Source organism: Vipera berus (assembly GCF_964194415.1).
Source record: "Vipera berus genome assembly, chromosome: 2".
Taxonomy (NCBI): Eukaryota; Metazoa; Chordata; class Lepidosauria; order Squamata; family Viperidae; genus Vipera; species Vipera berus.
Window position 1 is genome coordinate 263,750,442 of NC_138203.1, and position 21,296 is coordinate 263,771,737.

A 21,296-nucleotide genomic window follows, 5' to 3' on the forward strand; every position below is an offset into this window, starting at 1 on the left:
AGAGGAAGGGGCATCCCTGCCAAACGCCAGGCTGCCGTTGCTTACAGAACGGCAGCATATCAAGCTCCTGCCAGAATTGCTCCCGCCAGGAGCCAAAGGAAGTGGAGCGTGGCAAAAAGCCACAGCAGTGTCGGGCAGAATGTGGCAGAACCACTGTGGGGAACTGTTGCCTTCTCCCTCCCTCCCTTGTTGCAGAGGAAGGAAGGAAGGAACGCACGAGGCGCTAACAACTTGATGTCAAGTTACTCTGCCGGTACACTATCTACCATTCAGCAGCAACTACCGTACGGTATTCAGGATCTCAGAGGAAGTGGGCCTCCTGTTCCATGATTCTCTAGGAGGAGACGCCAAGATTGAACATGGGGCTTCCTACCTGCAAAATACAAGTCCTTGGCAGCTAATCTCCCAGCTCACCTCGCTTTGAAAGCTGAAAAAATTCCTCCCTCCATATGAACTGGGAAGCCTGGTCAAACAAGGCAGCCTCGTGACTAGCTGTTCCCAAGCCCGCCCACGTGGCTGCAACCCATCCAGCACAGGGAAACAGATGGCTAAACGGAGCCATTGGGCAAGGCTGCTGGATGCGCCTGTTGGGGACGGCTGGAAGACCGAACGTGAGTTGGCCTCGGTCAGGCTACGCTCTTTCTGGGTCACTGTTTATCTCATGGGTACGTTTTAGCTGCAATTATGAGTTCGGGAGCCATAGCAGTTGGCTAAATAAATAAACAAAAGTCCTGGCTCTTGGCTACGTGCACCCAGTGGTAGCCGAGCGCTCTTCCATACGAGGGACATCCATGCCCTTTTCATCCACCCTTGCCCGAAAACGCGAGTGAAGCCGTACCTGCTCAGTCTTGGACACTGGAGGAGGAGGAGCTGGCCTTCCTTGCTCACAGTTCCTATGGGACTGCAAGTGCGTTTGGAGCCGGCGCAACAAGGGGACTCCATTGCGGGATTGTCTCTTCAGAGTCCAATAACTGTGCAACCTCTGCATGAACTGACTTTTTCGCTGAAGGGTCAAGCGGTTGGTGATCTTACTAAGCCTGTGTGGGGGAAGAAGAGTGGGGTCAGGCAGGAGATACCATAAACGCCAGAGGGTCGGAACCCCAGGCTGTGAGAAAGGATGCTCCAGTGCCACTGGTCAGGGGGAGCAGATAAAGCAGAAGGATTCCAATTCTGCATTCAACCAGAATAATCTTAGTGTCAGGTCTGCCATCTTCAGCACTCTTCGCTTCGCTGGCATCCTGCCATAAAACACGGGAAGGGGAGGAGGTAGAAGGGGAGAATGACGGTGGCAGGAACCAGGGCTGCCAACCCAGAACAGACTGTCTGATCAAGGACGAAGCTGTGAGAACTCCACCAAAGAGGCCCCAAATCTTAAAGCCATTCCCAAAATACCTGATTCAAATTTCATTGGACACCGATGGGACTGGTCAAGGGGGAAGGGCCAGGGAAGAGGGGAAAATGCAGGCTTTGCCCGGGAATATTCAGATCCAGCTTTGCTTATGCTGTAACCGTTTGACTTTAGTAAAAGTAAACCTTTGACTTCAAAAATGGAGTCTTTCTTTCCTAAATGTTCAAGTCAGGACAAGCTTGACGCTTAGAGCTACAAAGGCAACTTTCAACACTCAGCTTGGTGGACTGAGCAAAAGCAAAAAAAACCAAACTAATGTATAATTCCAGAATCTGTTGGGTGAAGACAAAAGAAATTGTTGTCCACTACATCAGGGCTTTTCAACCTTTTCACCCATTGTATCACTTTTAGGATATGGCAACATCCGAGTACCACCAGTCGCCTAGCAAGGTGTCAAAAACCTGATGACACCCCCCGAAAAAAGGGAAAAAAGTGATGAAGTACAGGTAGTCCTTGACTTACAACAGTTTGCTTAGTGACTGTTCAAAGTTACCATGGCACTGAAAAAAGTGCCCCCCCCCCGAGCCACAGCCGAGCAAGACACCTGCCTGCCCGCCCGGCGGCGCTGTTCCTCCTGTCCAAGGTTTTCATTGTTGTGAGCATTTCTGTTGAGGATTGGCAGCGGGGGTGGGGTTGGGTGGGTGTTTGGTTTTTATTCCCCCCGTCTGCTGGGTGGTTGCAGCAGGTTTTGGTCACTTCACATGACCCTGGGACACTGTGACCGTCATAAATAGGAATCTGTTGCCAAGCATCTGAATGTAAATCACAAGACCCTGGAGATGCTGCAACATTGCAGCTGATTGGCGCTTCTTCTGGGCTCAGAAGCGCCAGGATCAGCACTGAGCTCCAGCTGGAGCCTGGCACTGATCCTGGCGCTTCCGCTGAGCCCTGACAGCCCTGAAGAAGCGCCGATCAGCTGGAAAGTGGCACTGATCCTGGCGCTTCCGCTGAGCCCTGACAGCCCTGCAGCTCCAGCCGTCTCTCGCTCAGGCTTGTGCGGTGCTGCCAACGGTACAGTTCATTCCCCGGGGGCCGCTACCACTTTTCCAGGATAGTCACGTACCACCTGCCAGGTGCCAATGTACCACAGGTGGTACCCGTACCACTGGTTGAAAAGCCCTGCACTACATCATACCTGGATCACAACAGGTTGAGAAACGTAGCACAATAACACATCTAAGCAAGAGCTTAAAATACAATTTTTTGCTAAACTTCACATGTCCTGCTCCACAATCACCGTCTTAGGTACTATCAGAGTCAAAATCTACTGACATTTCAGTGAAAGCAGGTCTACATTTTTAACTGTTTTTATATTTATCTTTTTTTTAACCACTTGATGAGCCTCCCAGAGTCATTTAATAGTGAGATGGGCGGCATGCAAATACAATACATAAACGATAAATAAATGAAACCATGTTCTTAAGGAAGGGTTCATCTGGAATTAGAAGACAGGACAAAACCTGTCCAACAAGTTTGTCTCGTACATAATTTTCCTAAGTAAGATATAACTAACCCATCCAAGATTTCAACATTGAAATCTGGTTGCAGAGATGAAGGAAGGTAAGTGGAAAATAAAAATAATACTAATTAGCTACTGGTGGTGGCAGCTACAAAGAATCAGCTCTCAACCTGACAGGGTTTCAAATGTCTTCTTGGCTTCATTTGAGCAAGTTACCATCTCTCAGATTAATTCCACTTGCAGCTGCCGCTTTCTTCCTCTCCTGGAAGAAGCCACAAATCCCTTCCAGTCAACAATGCCAATAGCTGCTAGTAATAATGATAATAATGATAACTTTATTGTTACTTTGAATGTACACCAATTGGCATACATCAAAATGAAATTTCGTTGCATACAGCTCTCAAAGGGTCACCACCTCCGATATATACTCCTTGTTCGTGGCCCGCTCAAATTTCACATTGTCCATTTTAGTCTCTAGGGAGTGAACGATGGCAAACAGGACAGATGGAAATGGGGCTCCATGTGGATTAGCCCTCAAATTCGCTTGTATTCTGACAACCTTGCCTTCTTTCCTTTTTCTAATCCTGACTCTTCTACCTTTTCCTTAAAGAGGCCTTGCTTCTTTTCGCCCCTGGAGCATGCTGCTGCCACCACCAACTCCTCCAAAAGCCTCTCTCTCTTCCTCTGGGCCTGCCGACAGCCTCATCCAGTTCCTTCACTCCATAAGCTCCTGAAGAAGTCACAGCAACACACCCACTTGCCCAAGAAGAAGAATTACAGCAGTACAAATGCCGTATGTTCTGATGGCCTAACCCAGGGGTGGGGAACCTTGGCTCTTTTATGACTCGTGGACTTCAACTCCCAGAATTCCTGAGCCAGCCATGCTGAGGGAAAAGGGAGAGGTTTGCTGGCTCAGGAATTCTGGGAGTTGAAGTCCACGAGTCATAAAAGAGCCAAGGTTCCCCACCCCTGGCCTAACCTTTAAGCTTGCAGAGGAAAGAGCACTTAGTGAAAAGCCGGCTTTATTAACCATGGAGGAATTGATTTAAACAGGGCGACAGTATAGGAGTGGTGAAGAATAGAGTGAAATTCACACACCAAGGTATTCAAATCAATGATCAGAATAAAGAGCGGAAATCGTAACCCTTTGCTGCCACCTAGTGCTCATTTGGGGTTTTACAACTTAGCTACAGTAAAGGTAAAGGTTCCCCCGCACATGCGTGCTAGTCGTGTCCAACTCTAGGGGCCGGTGCTCATCTCCGTTTCAAAGCCGAAGAGCCAGCGCTTGTCCGAGGACGTCTCCGTGGTCATGTGGCCGGCATGACTGGATGCCAAAGGCGCACGGATCGCTGTTACCTTCCCACTGGAGTGGTCCCTATTTTTCTACTTGCATTTTTACGTGCTTTCGAACTGCTAGGTTGGCAGAAGCTGGGACGAGTAACAGTCACTCACTCTGTTACGCGGCACTCGGGATTCGACCCGCCAAACTGCCGACCTTCTGATCGACAAGCTCAGCGTCCTAACCCACTGAGCCACCGCGTCAGTAGCCCTCTTTCAAAGCACTTTTAAAGCAGAACCACAAACACTGAAAAAACTATGGGACAGCCCAGAATTTAAAGGACAGTCAGGCAGTCCTCAACGTACGATCACAATTGAGCCCAAAATTTATGGTGTTAAGTGAGACATTTGCTAAGTGAGTTTGGCCCCGTTTTATGATCTTTCTTGCCCCCCGTTGTGAAGTGAATCACTGCATTTTGATAAGTTACTAATCCAAATTGTTAAGTGAAACTGGCTTCCCCACTGACTTTGCTGGTCAGAAGGTCGCAAAAAGGGGATCACGTGACCCTGGGACACAGCAGCCGTCATAAATGTGAACCAGCTGCTGAGCGTCTGAGTTTTGATCCTGGGGATGCTGCAAAGGGGGTAATTGTGGAAAATGGTCATAAGTCACATTTTTCAGTGCTGATGTAACTTTGGTCACCAAATGAACTGTTGTAAGTCGAGGACTACCTGTATAAGGAGTACTCTGAAAAGTGTGAAGCTCGCAGCGTTCTCAATCTCTGCAACCAGCTCTCCAAGAACAACGAGGGGAAGACTTCTGGGGAATGAGGTGCCACTGTACGGGCCGTGTCCATTGACTCATTTCCAGTCCTTCTCCCCAACGCCAGTCAGGATCATAACAACAGGAGGGAAGCACGCAGAGACAAGTGGAGAGGCAAAACCCAGCCAAATGAATCTAGCTGCTTTCTCATAATCATTTCACAGGCAGAGATGAGCCAGATTAAAGATTAAGGTCAAGCGATTCCAGAAAGCAACTTTCTTTAGGCGTTGCTGCCAAACTGATTAGGCAAGTAGTTGCGTCTCAGTCCATTAATACATTTCTCAGGAGATCTGAGTGAAACTCTCAGTTCTGCTTTAAAGGGGAAGGTGACTACACGGAGTCCTCAACAGCCATTCTCTTAATGACTGCTTAAAGTTATAACAGTGCTGAAAAAGTGACTTATAATTGGTACTCGCACTTATGTCCACTCCAGCGCGCACCCCCCCTATAGTCACGTGATCAAAATTCAGGTGCTGGGCGACCAGCAGATATTTACAAAGTTTGCAGCAACTCAGGGTCACGTAGTCGCCGTTTGCGACCTGCGAAGCCGCCTTCTGACAACACAGTCAATAAGGAAACCGGTTTCACTTAACAAGTGTATGATTCGCTTAACACCAAGAGCAAAAAAGCTTGCGAAATCAGGCTTGGCTCATCTAGGCCCCCGCCCCCCACCTCGCTTAATGATGGAGGTTCCAATCCCAATGGTGGCGGTAAGTCCAGGACTACCCGTATATTTCTTGCCTCTGAAATGATCGCTCAGAAGAAGGATGAACAAACCCTTCCAAATTCTATTCCACGCTAACAAGAAAAAAATAAAATAAAAAAAGGTGGACCTTATCGGAAAGCCGAGCAAGGAAGAAATCTGAAATATTCCACTGAATGAATTTCACCAAACACAGCCCCTAAGGAGCAGAGATGCTGCACCTTCACAATGGATACATGTTACAATCTGTGCACTCGCGGATTATAACAGGAGAAAGGAACCGTTCAAATTCAAGCTTAGCTGCAAGAGTGTCTGAGTGATGTTGAACAACCACTCTCATTCTAAGTGAATATGTACAAATGTTATTGCTATTTAAAAGGGTAACAAATGTATCTGTGGTTGGAAGGGGTTATTTTATCTGTTTTAAAACGTGCGTCTCACTTTATATTTCAAGGTACACTCCTGGTCTAAAGGAACTGCAGCCAAAGAGTGTTTCTGCGTGCATTTCTGATTGTGTGACCAAAACGTAAGATTCACCTGAATCTAGCCCTTCTCAGTTCAGGCTAACCATTCGGAATACTCCCGAGAGTAAACCCATTGTTACAAACAAGGCAGCGCTCCAATGTCTCCATTGACACTGTGACACGTGTATCAAATGAGAAGCGGAGAAGGAAGGTTGCCATACCTGTGGGGAGGTATGCAGGGCACCGATACCACCGGGGCAGCTGCTCTCTTTTCAGCCAGAATTTTCCTCGCCTTCTTCATTTTGATCCGGGATTTAGCCTTGGCCCTTTTCACCTTCTCTGAGCTCCAGCTTTTCCCGTCCTCCTCTTCCTCCTCTTCCTCCTCCTCCCCTTCGCTATGGGAGAGGGCAGGCAAGCGTCGCGTTGAGCCAGGTGGCGTGTGAATATCACAGTAAGCTGTCTTCCGGACACTGAACGAAGTGCCGTTGGCCCCCGTTTCTCGGACCGGCTCCATTTTCATGTAGAGCCCAGCCTGCTGAGCACAAGTCACGTGGAAGGCCGTGTAGCAGTTCGCTTTGTGACACTGGATGCAGGCCCCAGAACCTCGCTGTTTGCAGATGTAGCAGGTCAGCTTCCAGCGAGCTGGTGGGATGTGTTCTATGCTGTCTATGGGCTCCAGGAACACCGTGTTCGCAAAACAGACCTCCGGGATCCAGAGGGCACACACCACATGGGCCCACCGACCATCGTCGGTCTGCTTGAAGGCGCCACCTTTGTTTGGACACAGGGCGCAGTCCACGGCCCTGGAAGGCGACTGCAAGCAGCGGCGGCAGAGCCACTGGCCTTCTGGGATATAAGGGACCCCGTAACATTCCTGGTGCACGGCCAAGTTACACATGTCACAAAAAAGGATGACGTTACTATTCTGACACTCCCCGTCGTTGCAAATGCAGCAGACGGCATCTTCGTCCACCAAGGCATTTGGGTCCCCTTTGTTGTGACTCTCAAAGTAGGACTCCTTCTCTAGCCGGTCCATTAGATATTCAAAGATCTCTTGAGGGATAGGGCTGACCCCTTCCGTCTTCCGACGCTCGTTCATAATGTCCAACCAAATGTAATCTTCCTCGTCCATGTCGTACTCAACCTCCTCATCCAGCTCTTCTGCCGACTTCTCAATGTATCTAAAAGGGGGGGGGGGAGAGAAAAGGACAAGACTGAGGAACATGGAGGCCTACGGAGCTGCCACCTATTGCTGAGCATCCTTGCCCACCTACTTTTTAACGGTCTAAAAGCGTCATCGTTGCTTTACTGCTCTGCTACTACAGTAAGTTATCGTCTGGTTCCCTTCAGATTTTCTACACAGAATCCCGATAGTTAAAATCCAATAATGGCACCGGAGAGTCTCTGCTCAAGTGGCCAAGTGTCAGTTATCGCTTCCTCTGATCGCTGAACCATAATAATCAACCCCTCATCTAGTTGGGCCTTATTTCTGCCTTATCCATGTGCCTGGAGAAGGCTCTAACGTCGGGAAAGGTGGAAGGAAACAGAAGAAGAAGGGGAAAAAAAAACCAACCCCACCAGCAATGTAGAGGGACTCGGTGGCAACGGGTGGAAGGACCAAGTTAGGTTCAGATTCTTACGGAGTCAACCACCAACTAAATGGCACGCAATCAATCTCTTCATAGCCATGAAAAGTCACAGTGATTTAACGAAGCACAAACGGTACAAATCACGTTAATTTGTGTCAGGTATGTCATGGTGCGTATACATGTACATATTCTCCTGCACAGTGTGCCGTTCGCCTCTCTCTTCAGGCAACGGGTTGTTGATTATGGCCACCCAAGTCCCTTTTTTTCCCCTTGCTTAGGAAGAAAATATCATAATAGGAAACCTTTCAACCGAAGAACTCCTACTATTGAAGCTGAACGGAAGAGGCTGAGCAGGGTCCTTACAATTGGGGGGGAGGGGAGGGGGGGGAAAACACAATGTACCAGTTTCATTCAGTGCAAGATACTTTTCAAACTCAAACTCAGGAGGGGGAAGGGAACCAGCAGAGAATCTGCCTCTCTTTGCGGGCCACAGGTTTTTTTTCCCCCCACCCACCCAGCTTGCACACTGGTGCTGGGGAAATCCAGGGGCCATTAGAGGGGAATGCAGGCAGTCCTCGACTTACAACAGTACGTTTAGTGACAGTTCGAAGTTACCACAGCACAGAAAAGAGTGACCTATGACCATTTTTCACCCTTGCAACCGTTGCAGCATCCCCGTGGCCACGGGCTCAAAATCTGGAGGCTTGGCAACCGGCTCGTGTTTATGACGGCTGCGGTGTGTTCCGGTGTGTGTGTGTGTGTGTGTGTGTGTGTGTGTGTCCCGGGACTCCCCTCTTGGGACCTTCGGACAAGCAAAGTCAACGGGGAAGTCAAATTCACTTAACCGCCGTGTTGCCAACTTAACAACTGCCGTGATTTACTTGACAGCTACGCTAAGGAAGGTCGTAAAATGGGGGCGAAACTCACTTAACGACGATATCTCACTTAGCAACAGAAACCTGGGGCTCGACGGGGGTGGTAAGGCGAGGGGACTGCCCGTATTGCAGCCGAGTCGCTTCCCAAACAGGAAGACTTCCCCCTTCTGTCTCCCTGGTGCCCCCCCCTCCCCGCCTCTGAAAACAGATTACCTTGGTCTCCAACCAAACCGGAACAAGGTGCAGTCAGAAGCCACCCTACGAGAGGGAAACACATTCTTAAGGAGCTCTCCTCTCTGTGCCTGAGGTTCCAGATCAAAGGAGCCTCTGCCCCTCCCACTCAGCGCTCTGAGCCACGGTCCTACGGGACTCCGCTTGCGGCCCACGACCAATACCTGTAGTAAGAGGTGGGGCGAGGTGGGGCGTCGGGGGTGTCCTGGTCCAGCTCTCGGTACACAGCCTCGGGAAGCTTCGGCGTGTTGCCAGCTGAGGCACTGTGGTGGTGGTGGTGGTGGTGGTGGTTGGAATCCTTGCGTTTCTCCTTGTTCTTGTGCTTGCCGGCCTTGGGAGCTACCGAGGGCGTTTCGGTGTTCTCCTTGTTGCTGTTGTTCTCCGGGGCCTCCTCGGGGGCCTCGTCGTCCTCGGACACCACGTCCAAGTTATCGAAGATGCTGATGCGGTGCACGCGGCCGTGCAGGTCCACCTCCACCATGCGCTGGGCTTGGGCGTAAGTCATAACGTCCCGTCCTGGGGACTGCGAAGTCTCGGAGGGGCTGGGCGACTGCTTGTTGGTCGCACGGCCGTGCCGGCCCTTCTTTTTGTGCTTGCGCAGGGGGGTGTTCTGGGGGGGCGGTGGATTGTCATGGTCGTAGTGGTAGAGATGGTACTCGATGCCACTGTAGCTCTTGTAGATTTTGCGGCAGGTGTCCACGGGACACTCGTAGGGCGGCTTGGTTGCCCGCAGATTGTGGCAGAACGTCTTCACGTCAAAGTCCACCCCCATGGTGTTTCTTGGCTCTGTAGGGAAAGAGAACGAAGAGCGGGAATGGGAGGTTTGCCACACCAGCCGTCAACCAACCACCCGGGCCCAAGGGTTTAGCAACACTCCTGGATCCCTACGACGGAATCTGACTAAGCCCCAACTGATTAAGCAAACTTGAAACCAGAAAGGCAAATGATGAGCCAGAGGATCAACTGGGCAAAACAACTGGATCAAAACTAATGTTACAGCCATGCTGCAATACGACTGGTACAACTTTGCATGTTTTTTAAAAACAGGTATTGTTTTCCATCCTATTTCTTCTGATTTATTGCTAAGTTACGCAGATCGATAGCAGCTCTGTAGGAGACATCTGTAATTACAACCAGTCCTTATCACCTGTAGTATGTTCGCCAACAAAATTCATTGTCCTAGTTATGCAGGCACCAGAAGATCTACCTGCCAATCTGCTTCTTCTTTTAAAAAGATCTACAATCCCAACAAAGCTTTCCTTATATCTTCTTACCTTATCTGAATACTTGCAGACTCTATTGTATGAATACTGGCCTCATCATGTCAATTTACACAGCAATGAAGATATGTTAATAATTGTGGTCAATACACAACTGTGAATTAAGACATGCAAAAGAATTCCAAACAGAAATATCCTGCTACAGCCTGCCAGATTTCTCAGTTGAGAGTTGTTGTATCTTGCCCTCAGTTAATTTATTAAGGAAATTTATATAGACACCCAACTCACTTACAAGTGACTCTGAGCAGCTCGTACTTGTTTTGAGGGGCTATCACACTTATCAATGCACTTGTGATGCTTGGAGCTATTGTTGCAAACATTGACTAATTCGTGTGTTCTTCTTTCTGCTTCAGATAGCAATGCTAACTTCTAAGCCTGGAATGTTGCTGTCAGTAAATTACTGTTTATATTGGAAATAAATTCTACAAGCTGTAAAATTCAGCACATCTTGAAAACACCGGTGTGTAGAAATCTGCACTAAACATTTAGTATCAGTGGCAGCACTCTGCTAAACCTGGCTGATTGCAAAATGCTAAGCAGGTCTGGACCTGGCCAGTATTTATATGGGAGACCACAGAAAATCCTAGAGCTGTAGATTGGGGTTGGAAGTCAAGAAACATTTAAGAAGGCAATGGTAAATCAGTTCTGTGTTGTTGCCAAAAAAAGAAAAAAAGAAAAGCCCGTCCCACGTGGACATATTTATGAGGTCACCAGAAGTTACAACTCTACTCAAAGGAGATTTTATTTTAAACCATCAATCAAAGGTATGAAAAGGATACAAGTTTGAAATTAATCACATTCTCAGTTGCATAAGGAAGAAAGTAGTTAGGGTTATGCAAATGCTGGCCTCATGTTATTTGTACTGAATTAAACCATATTATGAGAAAATGATTCCAAGAAAGATTTACCCAGTGCTGCCATGTTTTAAAGGAAACATTTCGTTTGCCTTGCTTTTCAAAAGTAAATTCTTCTATTTGTTTTTCTGCTGGAGCCTTACTGGCTTTATTGGGACTGCTGAAGCTAACCCTTTTCTATTACTAATTATGTTCTCTGTTTGTTTGTTTTTAATTCCAAGCCTCTGGGAGATCAGGAGAGCCTATTATCATGTTCACAAATGAGGAGGAAAGGAAAGAGGTTCTCTGCCCAGCCCAAGCCTACCTTGCTTTCTCACACTGCTTTCTTTGGTCGGCATTTGGCTATGCAGGGAACACGAATTAAGTAGGATGCATGGAAGGATGATGGGAGGATGAATGAATGAATCACTTCATAATTCACTTATATACACCAATACTCCAGCCTGGAGCAACCTAAACCAAATGGGCATTTAAATTCAGCAGGGGTAGTACCTAGTGCTTCTCCGAAGCTAACTTACTACCATTGCCATGCAACCCCATTACTCTGAGGAGAAATCACTCCAGTCTCATCATGCTGATTCCCATCCTTGTCATTTTCCCCAACATGCAAGGAAGGGAATTGACTGAAGACAATCTGGCAGCGTGCTAAGGATTCCCGGTTACTGACACGTCTTGCTAATCCCATGTTTTCCCTCCTGCCTTTAACAATGCCACACTCACTAAGGTGGAAGAGGCTCACCCATTGCCTGGTTAACCACAGCTATGCACAAAGTAAAAAAGAGAGGATGAAGGGGAAAAATAGGGAAGTGGAAGAATGCAACAGTCGGTACTACTTCTGACAGTGCAGTCTTTCTCTGTAATCTCGCTACCACAGGAAAAATGACAGCTAAGGCAGAGGATGTCAGGCAACACTCCTGGCAGTTGGGACAAATAGGAGAGAAAAAATTAAAGAGAGTGCAAAGAATGGCAACCATCCACTGCCTATGTCAGTTCACACACAGCCTTCCTAATGCCTGGAGCACCTCTTTTGACAACCGAGTTGAGGCTGGAGCCAACCTTCCACTGCCTTCCCATCCCGTCCCTGAAGCTTTAAGAGGGAATGACAACTAACAGAAAAGTTAGCTGTCCAAATTCAGGCCCATACTTTTTACCTTCCCCCCCCCCTCCATTTCAAGAGAACTCATGCAGGGGTGTTTGGGGAGGGGGGGGGGAAGAGAGAGAGAGAGAGAGAGAGAGAGAGAGAGAGAGAGAGAGAGAGAGAGAGAGAGAGAGAGAGAGAGAGAGAGAGAGAGAGAGAGAGAGAGAGAGAGAGAGAGAGAAGGAAGACAGGAACAAGAGATTTTTTATTTTTATTTTTATTTTAATTCCATTTATATCCCGCCCTTCTCCGAAGACTCAGGGCGGCTTACAAGCTTAGCAGTAGTAGCCTTCATTCTATGTATATGCCTGCTTATTAGGGCTTTCACACACACACACACCCCAAGCGGCATTATTACAAAGTCAGCTTAATTGCCCCCAACAATCCGGGTCCTCATTTTACCTACCTCGGAAGGATGGAAGGCTGAGTCAACCTTGAGCCTGGTGGGATGCGAACCTGCACTAATTGCAGGCAGCTGGTGTTGCTTGCACCAGATTGCACCAGACCACCCTTTCTTTAAGCATGTTTGCTGCACCCTGTTTCCCCTCCGCTAAAAAAAAAAAAAAAAAAAAAAGCTGAGGCTCTACAGCAGCTTTCCCCCAACCCCAACCGGAGGCCTTCTTCACACGTGCTGGGCTCCCGTGTGACTTCCCCAGAATGGGTGAAAAGGATCGAAGTTCATCTTAACAGGCAGGCAGGCTGGCCTGAGCGGAGGCGGCCGGCATCCCACTCCCCTGGCTTCCCAAACAGGGAAGCGGCTCCCCGCCCACCCGACCCCCAAGCTACCCCCTTCTCACCTGCCTCTACCCACCCACCCCACCCTGCCGCCTCCTCCCTGCATATGGGCAAGGAGGGGGCGCAGAGGGTTTCCCCCCTCCGCAGGCTGCCTCTCTCTGGCTCCTGCCAACCTCACTCGCCCCATATGGTTGACGCAGAGATCTTCAAACTTGGCCCTTTTATGACTTGTGGACTTCAACTCCCAGAATTCCTCAGGAGTTGAAGTCCACAAGTCATAAAAGGGCCAAGTTTGAAGACCCCTGTTCTAAAGCGTGACTGGCTGAGGAATTCTGGGAGTTGAAGTCCACAAGTCATAAAAGGGCCATTGAAGACCCCTGTTCTAAAGCATGACTGGCTGAGGAATTCTGGGAGTTGAAGTCCACAAGTCATAAAAGGGCCAAGTCTGAAGACCCCTGTTCTAAAGCATGACTGGCTGAGGAATTCTGGGAGTTGAAGTCCACAAGTCATAAAAGGGCCAAGTCTGAAGACCCCTGTTCTAAAGCGGTGCCTGGCTGAGGAATTCTGGGAGTTGAAGTCCACAAGTCATAAAAGGGCCAAGTCTGAAGACCCCTGTTCTAAAGCGGTGCCTGGCTGAGGAATTCTGGGAGTTGAAGTCCACAAGTCATAAAAGGGTCAAGTCTGAAGACCCCTGTTCTAAAGCATGACTGGCTGAGGAATTCTGGGAGTTGAAGTCCACAAGTCATAAAAGGGCCAAGTCTGAAGACCCCTGTTCTAAAGCATGACTGGCTGAGGAATTCTGGGAGTTGAAGTCCACAAGTCATAAAAGGGCCAAGTTTGAAGACCCCTGTTCTAAAGCATGACTGGCTGAGGAATTCTGGGAGTTGAAGTCCACAAGTCATAAAAGGGCCAAGTCTGAAGACCCCTGTTCTAAAGCATGACTGGCTGAGGAATTCTGGGAGTTGAAGTCCACAAGTCATAAAAGGGCCAAGTCTGAAGACCCCTGTTCTAAAGCACGACTGGCTGAGGAATTCTGGGAGTTGAAGTCCACAAGTCATAAAAGGGCCAAGTCTGAAGACCCCTGTTCTAAAGCATGACTGGCTGAGGAATTCTGGGAGTTGAAGTCCACAAGTCATAAAAGGGCCAAGTCTGAAGACCCCTGTTCTAAAGCACGACTGGCTGAGGAATTCTGGGAGTTGAAGTCCACAAGTCATAAAAGGGCCAAGTCTGAAGACCCCTGTTCTAAAGCATGACTGGCTGAGGAATTCTGGGAGTTGAAGTCCACAAGTCATAAAAGGGCCAAGTCTGAAGACCCCTGTTCTAAAGCATGACTGGCTGAGGAATTCTGGGAGTTGAAGTCCACAAGTCATAAAAGGGCCAAGTTTGAAGGACCCCTGTGGTTGAGGGTCCAGATGGGGCAGCGGGGCGCGGGGGGGGGCTGTCAGGCTTAGCCCCGAGCGGCCCGCCGCCTTCCCGCTTGGCACCCTTTGCACGTGCGGCGGCCAAGCGGAGCTGCTGGGAAGGCGAGGCGGGGGGGGGGAGAAGCCCGTGCCAGCCTCCCGGCCACCTGCCGACGCCGCCCCGACCTCTTTTAACGGGCAGCCGCGGCTCATTTATTCCACGCGCCCCGCCCCGGCAACGCAGCCTCCGGGGTGGGGGTGGTGGGTGGCTGCCTGCCTGCCTGTCCTTTCCGGGAAGGGAAGCTGCCTTCGGCCCCAGGCCGTGTCGCTCCTGCCGCCTCCCGCCACCCCTTCCCGGTCTCTCTCCCACCCTCCCACCTCCTCCGCCGCGGCTCTCTCACCGAGCGCGTCTCAAGCCCCGGGCCGGCTGAAGCGCTGCGGCTGCAGGGCGACTCCCGCAGCGGCGGCGGGGTCCATGGGCCCAAACCCGGCCCGGACAATGGAGGTGAAGGCTCCGCTGGAGGAGGAGGCGGCGGCGGCGGCGGCTGGAGAAGCGGCAGCAGCGGCGGCTCCTGCGCGGGGAGGCCGCTGGGTAAAAGCGGCGTCCTGGTAACCGCACTTTCGCCACAGAGGCGGCTGGGCCCAGCGCTCGGCTCCTTCAACCTTCCCCCCACACACACACACACACAAACGCGCGCGCGCGGCCTTCCCAAGCACGGCTTCGATTTGGCGGGCTGGCTTCAGACAAAAGCCCCCACGGCGCTCCTCCGCCTCAGCCCCCTGGGCGAGGAAAGGCCCGCAAGAGCAAAAGCGCCCGGGAGGCTCTGAGGCGAATCTGCCGCCGCGGATCGCCAGGCTTTGCGCGCTGGCTCGAGAGCCGGGAAGGGGCGCTTGCTCGGGTGGCCGCCGCCGCCGCCTCGCGGGCTGGAGCTCTGCCCGGTGCCGGCAGCCAAGTTGCTGGAGGGAAGCCTGGAGGAGGGTGGTGGTAATTGGGTGCCGTGGCCGGGGAGCTTCTCCCTCGAGGAGCCGGGGCGGGGACGGACGGCATCGGAAGCCGGTTGCCCGTTTTCCCCCCCAGAGGAAAGTGGGCTCCGACAGAGAAAAAAGAGCCAGGTAGAAAATCTAGACCAGGGGTCTTCGAACTTGGCAACTTTAAGACTTGTGGACTTCAACTCCCAGAATTCCTCAGCCAATCCTGGCTGGCTGAGGAATTCTGGGAGTTGAAGTCCACAAGTCTTAAAGTTGCCAAGTTTGAAGACCCCTGATCTAGACAGCACACTAAAAAGCAGAGACATCACCCTGTCAACAAAAGTGCGTATAGTCAAGGCTATGGTCTTCCCAGTTGCAATGTATGGCAGTGAAAGTTGGACCATAAGAAAGGCTGAGCGCCAAAGAATTGAAGCCTTTGAACTATGGTGCTGGAGAAGACTCCTGCGAGTCCCTTGGACTGCAAGGCGATCAAACCGGTCAGTCCTAGAGGAGATCAACCCTGACTGCTCTTTAGAAGGCCAGATCTTGAAGTTGAAACTCAAATACTCTGGCCACCTAATGAGAAGGAAGGACTCACTGGAGAAGAGCCTAATGCTGGGAAAGATTGAGGGCAAGAGAAGAAGGGGACGACAGAGAATGAGGTGGCTGGATGGAGTCACTGACGCAGTAGGCGTGAGCTTAAATGGACTCCAGAAGATGGTAGAGGACAGGAAGGCCTGGAGGAACATTGTCCATAGGGTCGCAATGGGTCGGACACGACTTCGCAACTAACAACAAAGAAAATCTAAACGTGCGATGGGAATCTTAACTTCCCTGGATTTTTGAACGCCCTGATAAAAGTGGGATTTGACTTTTAAGAGAATGAACAAAAAGAAAGCCTGCTTTGATGTATGGCTCGAGTCTGTTCAAAGCATTTCGTGTCCGCGGTTTCAAAGTCCGGCCGTCATTTTATTCTCCTTTAGTTCATGGACAGAAATATGAGATATGTGATCATTACTATCTAATGAAAGAAGGGAAATGTGGGTTACCCGAAAATTAAGGTTTTTAGATACTACAGGCTAATTTGGAGCACTGTATTGAAATTAGATAAAACTTAAAAAACAGGACATGAATAAAGTATACGTGGAAATGTATAGATAATTGTTCAAACTGATTCTGCTACAACCAGAAATGTATTAATTTGATTTTGATATTGTGACTAAGGGAATTGGAGAGGGAATTTTTGTTGATTTACCTGGTCCTACCTACAAAAATTTTTTGTTATTGGACTTTTGATTATCCAGTCACCACATTGCTTCACAAATATTTGGATGTAAAATTAGAAAATTAATAAAACCTGTTGAAAAAAGAAGAAGAAAAGAAATATGAGATTTCCCGAGTCAGAACTTGGGAGGTTTACAGAATTGCGCCAACTCTGTGGATTTATCCAAGTTGGCTCTGTTGAGTGCAGTGAAATATAATAGTAATTTTTTGGCAGAATGACACATTAAACAAAATAGAGTTACATGCATTGCTGTTCTCCAAACAGTTTAGAGATGTTTCTATCCGAAACAACCTGATGCTACCTGGCAGAAAACCAAGATGACCTTTATCCACCACATCCAATTTTAATTAAGGCCTGACTTAAAAGCATACCGTAATTAATACCTGTCAATCGTAGGTTGCAAAATATTGTGAACTTCACAAAAAGTCATAAGGGAGAAAAGCGAGAAGCAGACGGGTAGTCTGTGTTGGTTTCTAGTTTAATAGAGATGTTTTGCCAAGTGATCAGGTGTCCAGGCAGTTGGTTCTTTTGGATCCAGAGATGATAAACTCTCCAGTAAATAAAGGGATTTTAAGCTTTATTATTAGCTCAAGCATAAAATGTAAAAGCATAACAAAAAGCATACATACTAAGCAAGATAATAGCTAAATCTCTTACAAGCTGCCAGGAGCTCCTTGATGATAGCAGGGGGGTACCCCATGGCAGCCAATTTTCACAGTACCTAATACTAGACAAGCCTGCAGTTTTTATCAAAACCTGGCACCATGGCTCCATGATTCTGCTATGGTAAGGAGACTGCAAGACCTGAATTTGATGGATGGCACCTAACTGGGATGGGAATTGAAAGTCAGATTTCTGGGGGGAGGGAGGGAAGGAGAGGAGCTTTGAAGCTATATGGAAATTCCCTCTCCCCCCCCCCCCCCGCTTTTTGGTTTAGCAAGCTAGAGTGAAAACAAAATATGTCACTAAACTAACTGAAATAACAGTGGTCTTCCATATTGTCACTACAATGTAATGTCCCAACAGATAGCTATTTGAAAGCAGTTGTCGAATCCCACGATCCATAAGGTACAGTGAGTAAGCACATGAAATCTGGGCCACAGCTTATAGACTTGCAGGAAATTGTGGAAAAGAGCAGAAAGTTATCTTGCTTGTGCTTCAAATATTGTCCTATGTTTACTGCCAAGATTAAACCTCCTTGCATTAGTCCCTCCAAAGCAGTGCCTCTCAACCTTGGCAACTTGAAGATGTGCGGACTTCAGTTGGCAGAATTCCCCAGTCAGCATGGCTGTGTGAAGTCCATATGTCTTCAAGCTGCCAAAGTTGAGAAAAACTGCAAATAGAAAAATTGCAAATAGAGTGGGCTTTTAGTTTAGTTTATTCTCTTTGTGCAGCAAGATGGTACCTTCTCAATGATAGTTGTATGTAGAGTAGCAGTTGTCAAGTTTCCAACATATGAGCTTTTCAAGTGACTCTGAGGCATTGTTGTGTTGACAGCAGTCCTATGAAAGCCTTTAAAAAGTTGAAAGACAAAAAAGGTAGATCCAACAGTATGGTTGGTGTTATAATGATACACTGGAAATTGTAACTAACTGGTTTTTAATTTGCATATTTTATTTTATGAAATCTGTCATTAATGCATATCATTTAATTTTGTACACTATTGTCCTTTTTTTAAATTATAAATTATAAATAATGTGTGACTTTTATTTTTCTTGGCACTTATTCCTCTAATTGAGGAATACCGTAAGTGCCAAGAAAAATAAAAGTCACACATTGATCCTGTCGTTTAAAGAAAACTGGGATATCTCACGTTCTCCAGTGTTATTTTTTATTAAATGTTGGCTTAAAATATGTTGGATATTTAAAACATAAAAACAGCATGAATGATAGATAACTTGACCTACTCGGAGAATGTAGGAGTGCTGCGATGGTCGGAAGCATTAAGACTGATCACAAGTAACTTTTTTCAGCACCATTATAACTTTAAATGGTCGCTAAATGAATGGATGTAAGGAAACAACTTGTAAAACAATTGTATGACTTAATGTGCAGTTGGTTTATATGACATGAAGGCAATGACTGGATTCCTGTAATACAGGGGTGTCAAACTCGCAATGTCACTGGGCGGCAGTTTGACACCTCTGCTGTAATACAATAAACTGCAAACATATTTTAGCCTGGAGGATGAAGTCTTCTGTGGATCCAGACCTTGTCAAATAGATACATAGTTATCTTTGTTAGACTTAGCAAGACTAATTCTGGGTTTGGCGGAATAGGTGGTTTTGATAGTGTTACAATTTGGCATGAACAAAATTCCAAATTGTTTCTATGATTCTGAAATGGATAGTAACAGTCCATATTATTTGTTAGATAGCTTTGGTCTCTCATGATGACGTTTAGAACACGGTGACTCACACGGTTACAAATTTGGGTTGACAAGAGGCCCACATTCAAGACCCAAGTGATGTTGCATGATGGGCCGAGCTCCCATTTGCTCCACTTCTTGACAATAATGATGTAATGATGAAGTTGAGTCTGCCACACACGGAGCATCACATTTGTAACTTTTAGTTATTATTCTGAACTGATTGTCACATTTGTTGCATGGTATATCAGTTTACCCATAAGTGATTACCTTGACAGGAATATGGTATGTCATTGAAGATCTGTCAGGGGTAAATATTTATTTATTTATTTATTTATTTATTAGTTTTTATAAACCGCCCTTCTCCCGAGGGACTCGGGGCGGTGTACAGAGGAAGGAAGGTATACAGACCGAACAATAAAATAATAAGAAACACTAATATAATTTATTACGTTACCCAATTGTAGTCCCATAACAAGGGGAGTAACTCTAATCGGTTTAAAATCCAGTTTTACATGTTTTGGAAACAAAGCTTCCAAAAGATGGCACTGTGACTTTGGCCATCCCTATCAACATTTGCAGCTACAGTTCAGAATTAGAGAAGGCTCCCCAAAGCAAGAACAGGGCAAATGCACCTTGGTTTTTTGCTGATGGCTTTCAATTACCACACCTTTGGAGAAATTTCAAGCAAAAGTCATTACAAACCTGAGATTTAATGGAACAGCTACTAAGGAAATGTCTCTCTGCCATAAGCAGTGCAAGGAATAAAACGTGGTAGGAGGCAGGACAAACCATTTCCAAAAACCTTGCCAATAGAACTGTAGGGACTTGTCCAGGCAATTGCCAGGAACCAACACGTGACACGAAGGCAGGGGGGAAAAATTTGGGGGTGGGGGAACTGTTGTGTTGCCAAGGTGTAACAAGTTGCCAGACAAATGGTGTTTTTCTCCTGCCTTTGAGATTGAAACGTAGATTAGATCTTTATAGTACTGAGCAGGTTGCTTCTGAATTGAGATTATGGTATCACTTTTAGGATTTCACCCAAGCCCTACTTTTGGCATTTGTTTCTTAACAATTGCTATTCTATTTAATTGCTATTCTATTTATAACGTTGTCTTCAGTAGACAGAGGATCTAATGCTTTTCAGATGTGAAAGGACCCATTTCAGTCCATTTCAGTTTGCTGGCTCACCGTCTTGACGCGTAGCAACTTTGCCTTAGTTTGAGTTCTGACATTTCAAGTGTGCACAGTATACATATATTCGCAGCTCTGAACTTCCCAATTGTCTCTGGATAGATCAGCAAGAAGACATCATTTAGTTTTAATCCCGCCATGTCATAAATATCGGTGCTACTCACATTTGCTCCCTTCTCTTCCACTGTCCCTTTTTTGGATGCCTTCTGACCTGGAAAGCCAGTCTTCTAGTTAGTACATGAAGTCCTTGACGTACAACAATTTGTTTAGTGACCATTCGAAGACGCTTGGCAACGGGCTCATATTTATGGTTTGAGTGTCCCGAGGTCACGTGATCAACTTTTGCGACCTGACAAGAAAAGTCAGCAGGGAAGCCAAGTTCTCTTAAACAACCATGTCACTCATTTAACAAGTGCAGTGATTCACTTAACAACTGTGGCAAGGAGGCAAAACTCACTTGACCAATGTCTCGCTTAGCAACAGAAATTTGGGGCTCAATTGTGGTTGAGGACTAGTTGTATCATGTTGACATTGTCTTGGTTCTCAGTGGGAAGAATGTCCGACTGGGTTACCATATCAAAAAGCAGCACAAGTAGTCCTCCACATATGACTACGATGGAGCCAAAAAAACTCGTGCCAAGCAAGACAGATATTAAGTGATGTGCCCAGGTTTTTTTTTGCTTCGGTTGTTAAGCGAATCACTGTATTAAGTAAATCAGGCAGTTGTTAAGAGAATCTGGCTTCCCCCATTGACTTTGCTTGTCGGCATGCAGCTGGGAAGTTTACGAATGGAGAGGACATGTGACCCTGACACACTGCATCATAAATACATGGTAGTTGCCAAGCGCCCAAATTTTAATCACATGATCATGGGGATGCTGCACTGGTCGTATGTGTAAAAAACGGTCATCTCTCTTTTTTCCAGTGCTGTTGTAACTTTGAATGGCCATTAAACAAATGTTTTTAAGTCGACTATCTGTATGGCCATGTTTTTGTAAACTAAATATTTAATTTGTGGATTTGTGAATTCTTATGCTCCATCTCAGTGTTTTTCAACCTTAACAGCTTGAAGATGTGTGGACTTCAATTCCCAGAATTCCCCAGCCAGCTGTGCTGTGCTGGCTGGGGAATTCTGGGAATTGAAGTCCACACATCTTCAAGTTGCTAAAGTTAAGAAACGCTACTCTATCTCAGAGTTGGACATATTTGACAAAAGAGATCTGAGATACGAGAGCTCCTGCAA

At 47.4% G+C, this 21,296-nt stretch overlaps 2 protein-coding genes across 8 annotated transcripts in view; one reads left to right on the forward strand and one right to left on the reverse strand.

Moving 5' to 3' along the window:
* Nucleotides 1-14,889, reverse strand: part of BRPF1 (bromodomain and PHD finger containing 1) — a 34,721-nt gene extending 19,832 nt beyond the window's left edge. The window contains exons 1-5 of one of the 7 annotated variants that reach the window (XM_081316856.1): nt 14,639-14,889; nt 8,995-9,616; nt 8,813-8,857; nt 6,357-7,316; nt 839-1,037 (exon numbers count right to left, since the gene is read on the reverse strand). In XM_081316856.1, the coding sequence (XP_081172982.1) occupies nt 839-1,037; nt 6,357-7,316; nt 8,813-8,857; nt 8,995-9,602 (1,812 nt within the window). In that variant the 5' untranslated portion in view covers nt 9,603-9,616; nt 14,639-14,889. The remainder of the gene's footprint in view (nt 1-838; nt 1,038-6,356; nt 7,317-8,812; nt 8,858-8,994; nt 9,617-14,638) is intronic. The other 6 variants (XM_081316859.1, XM_081316858.1, XM_081316862.1 and 3 more) reach the window with 6 other exon arrangements.
* Nucleotides 1-21,296, forward strand: part of TADA3 (transcriptional adaptor 3) — a 701,258-nt gene that overhangs the window by 117,182 nt on the left and 562,780 nt on the right. The gene's annotated exons all lie outside the window — the stretch shown is intronic.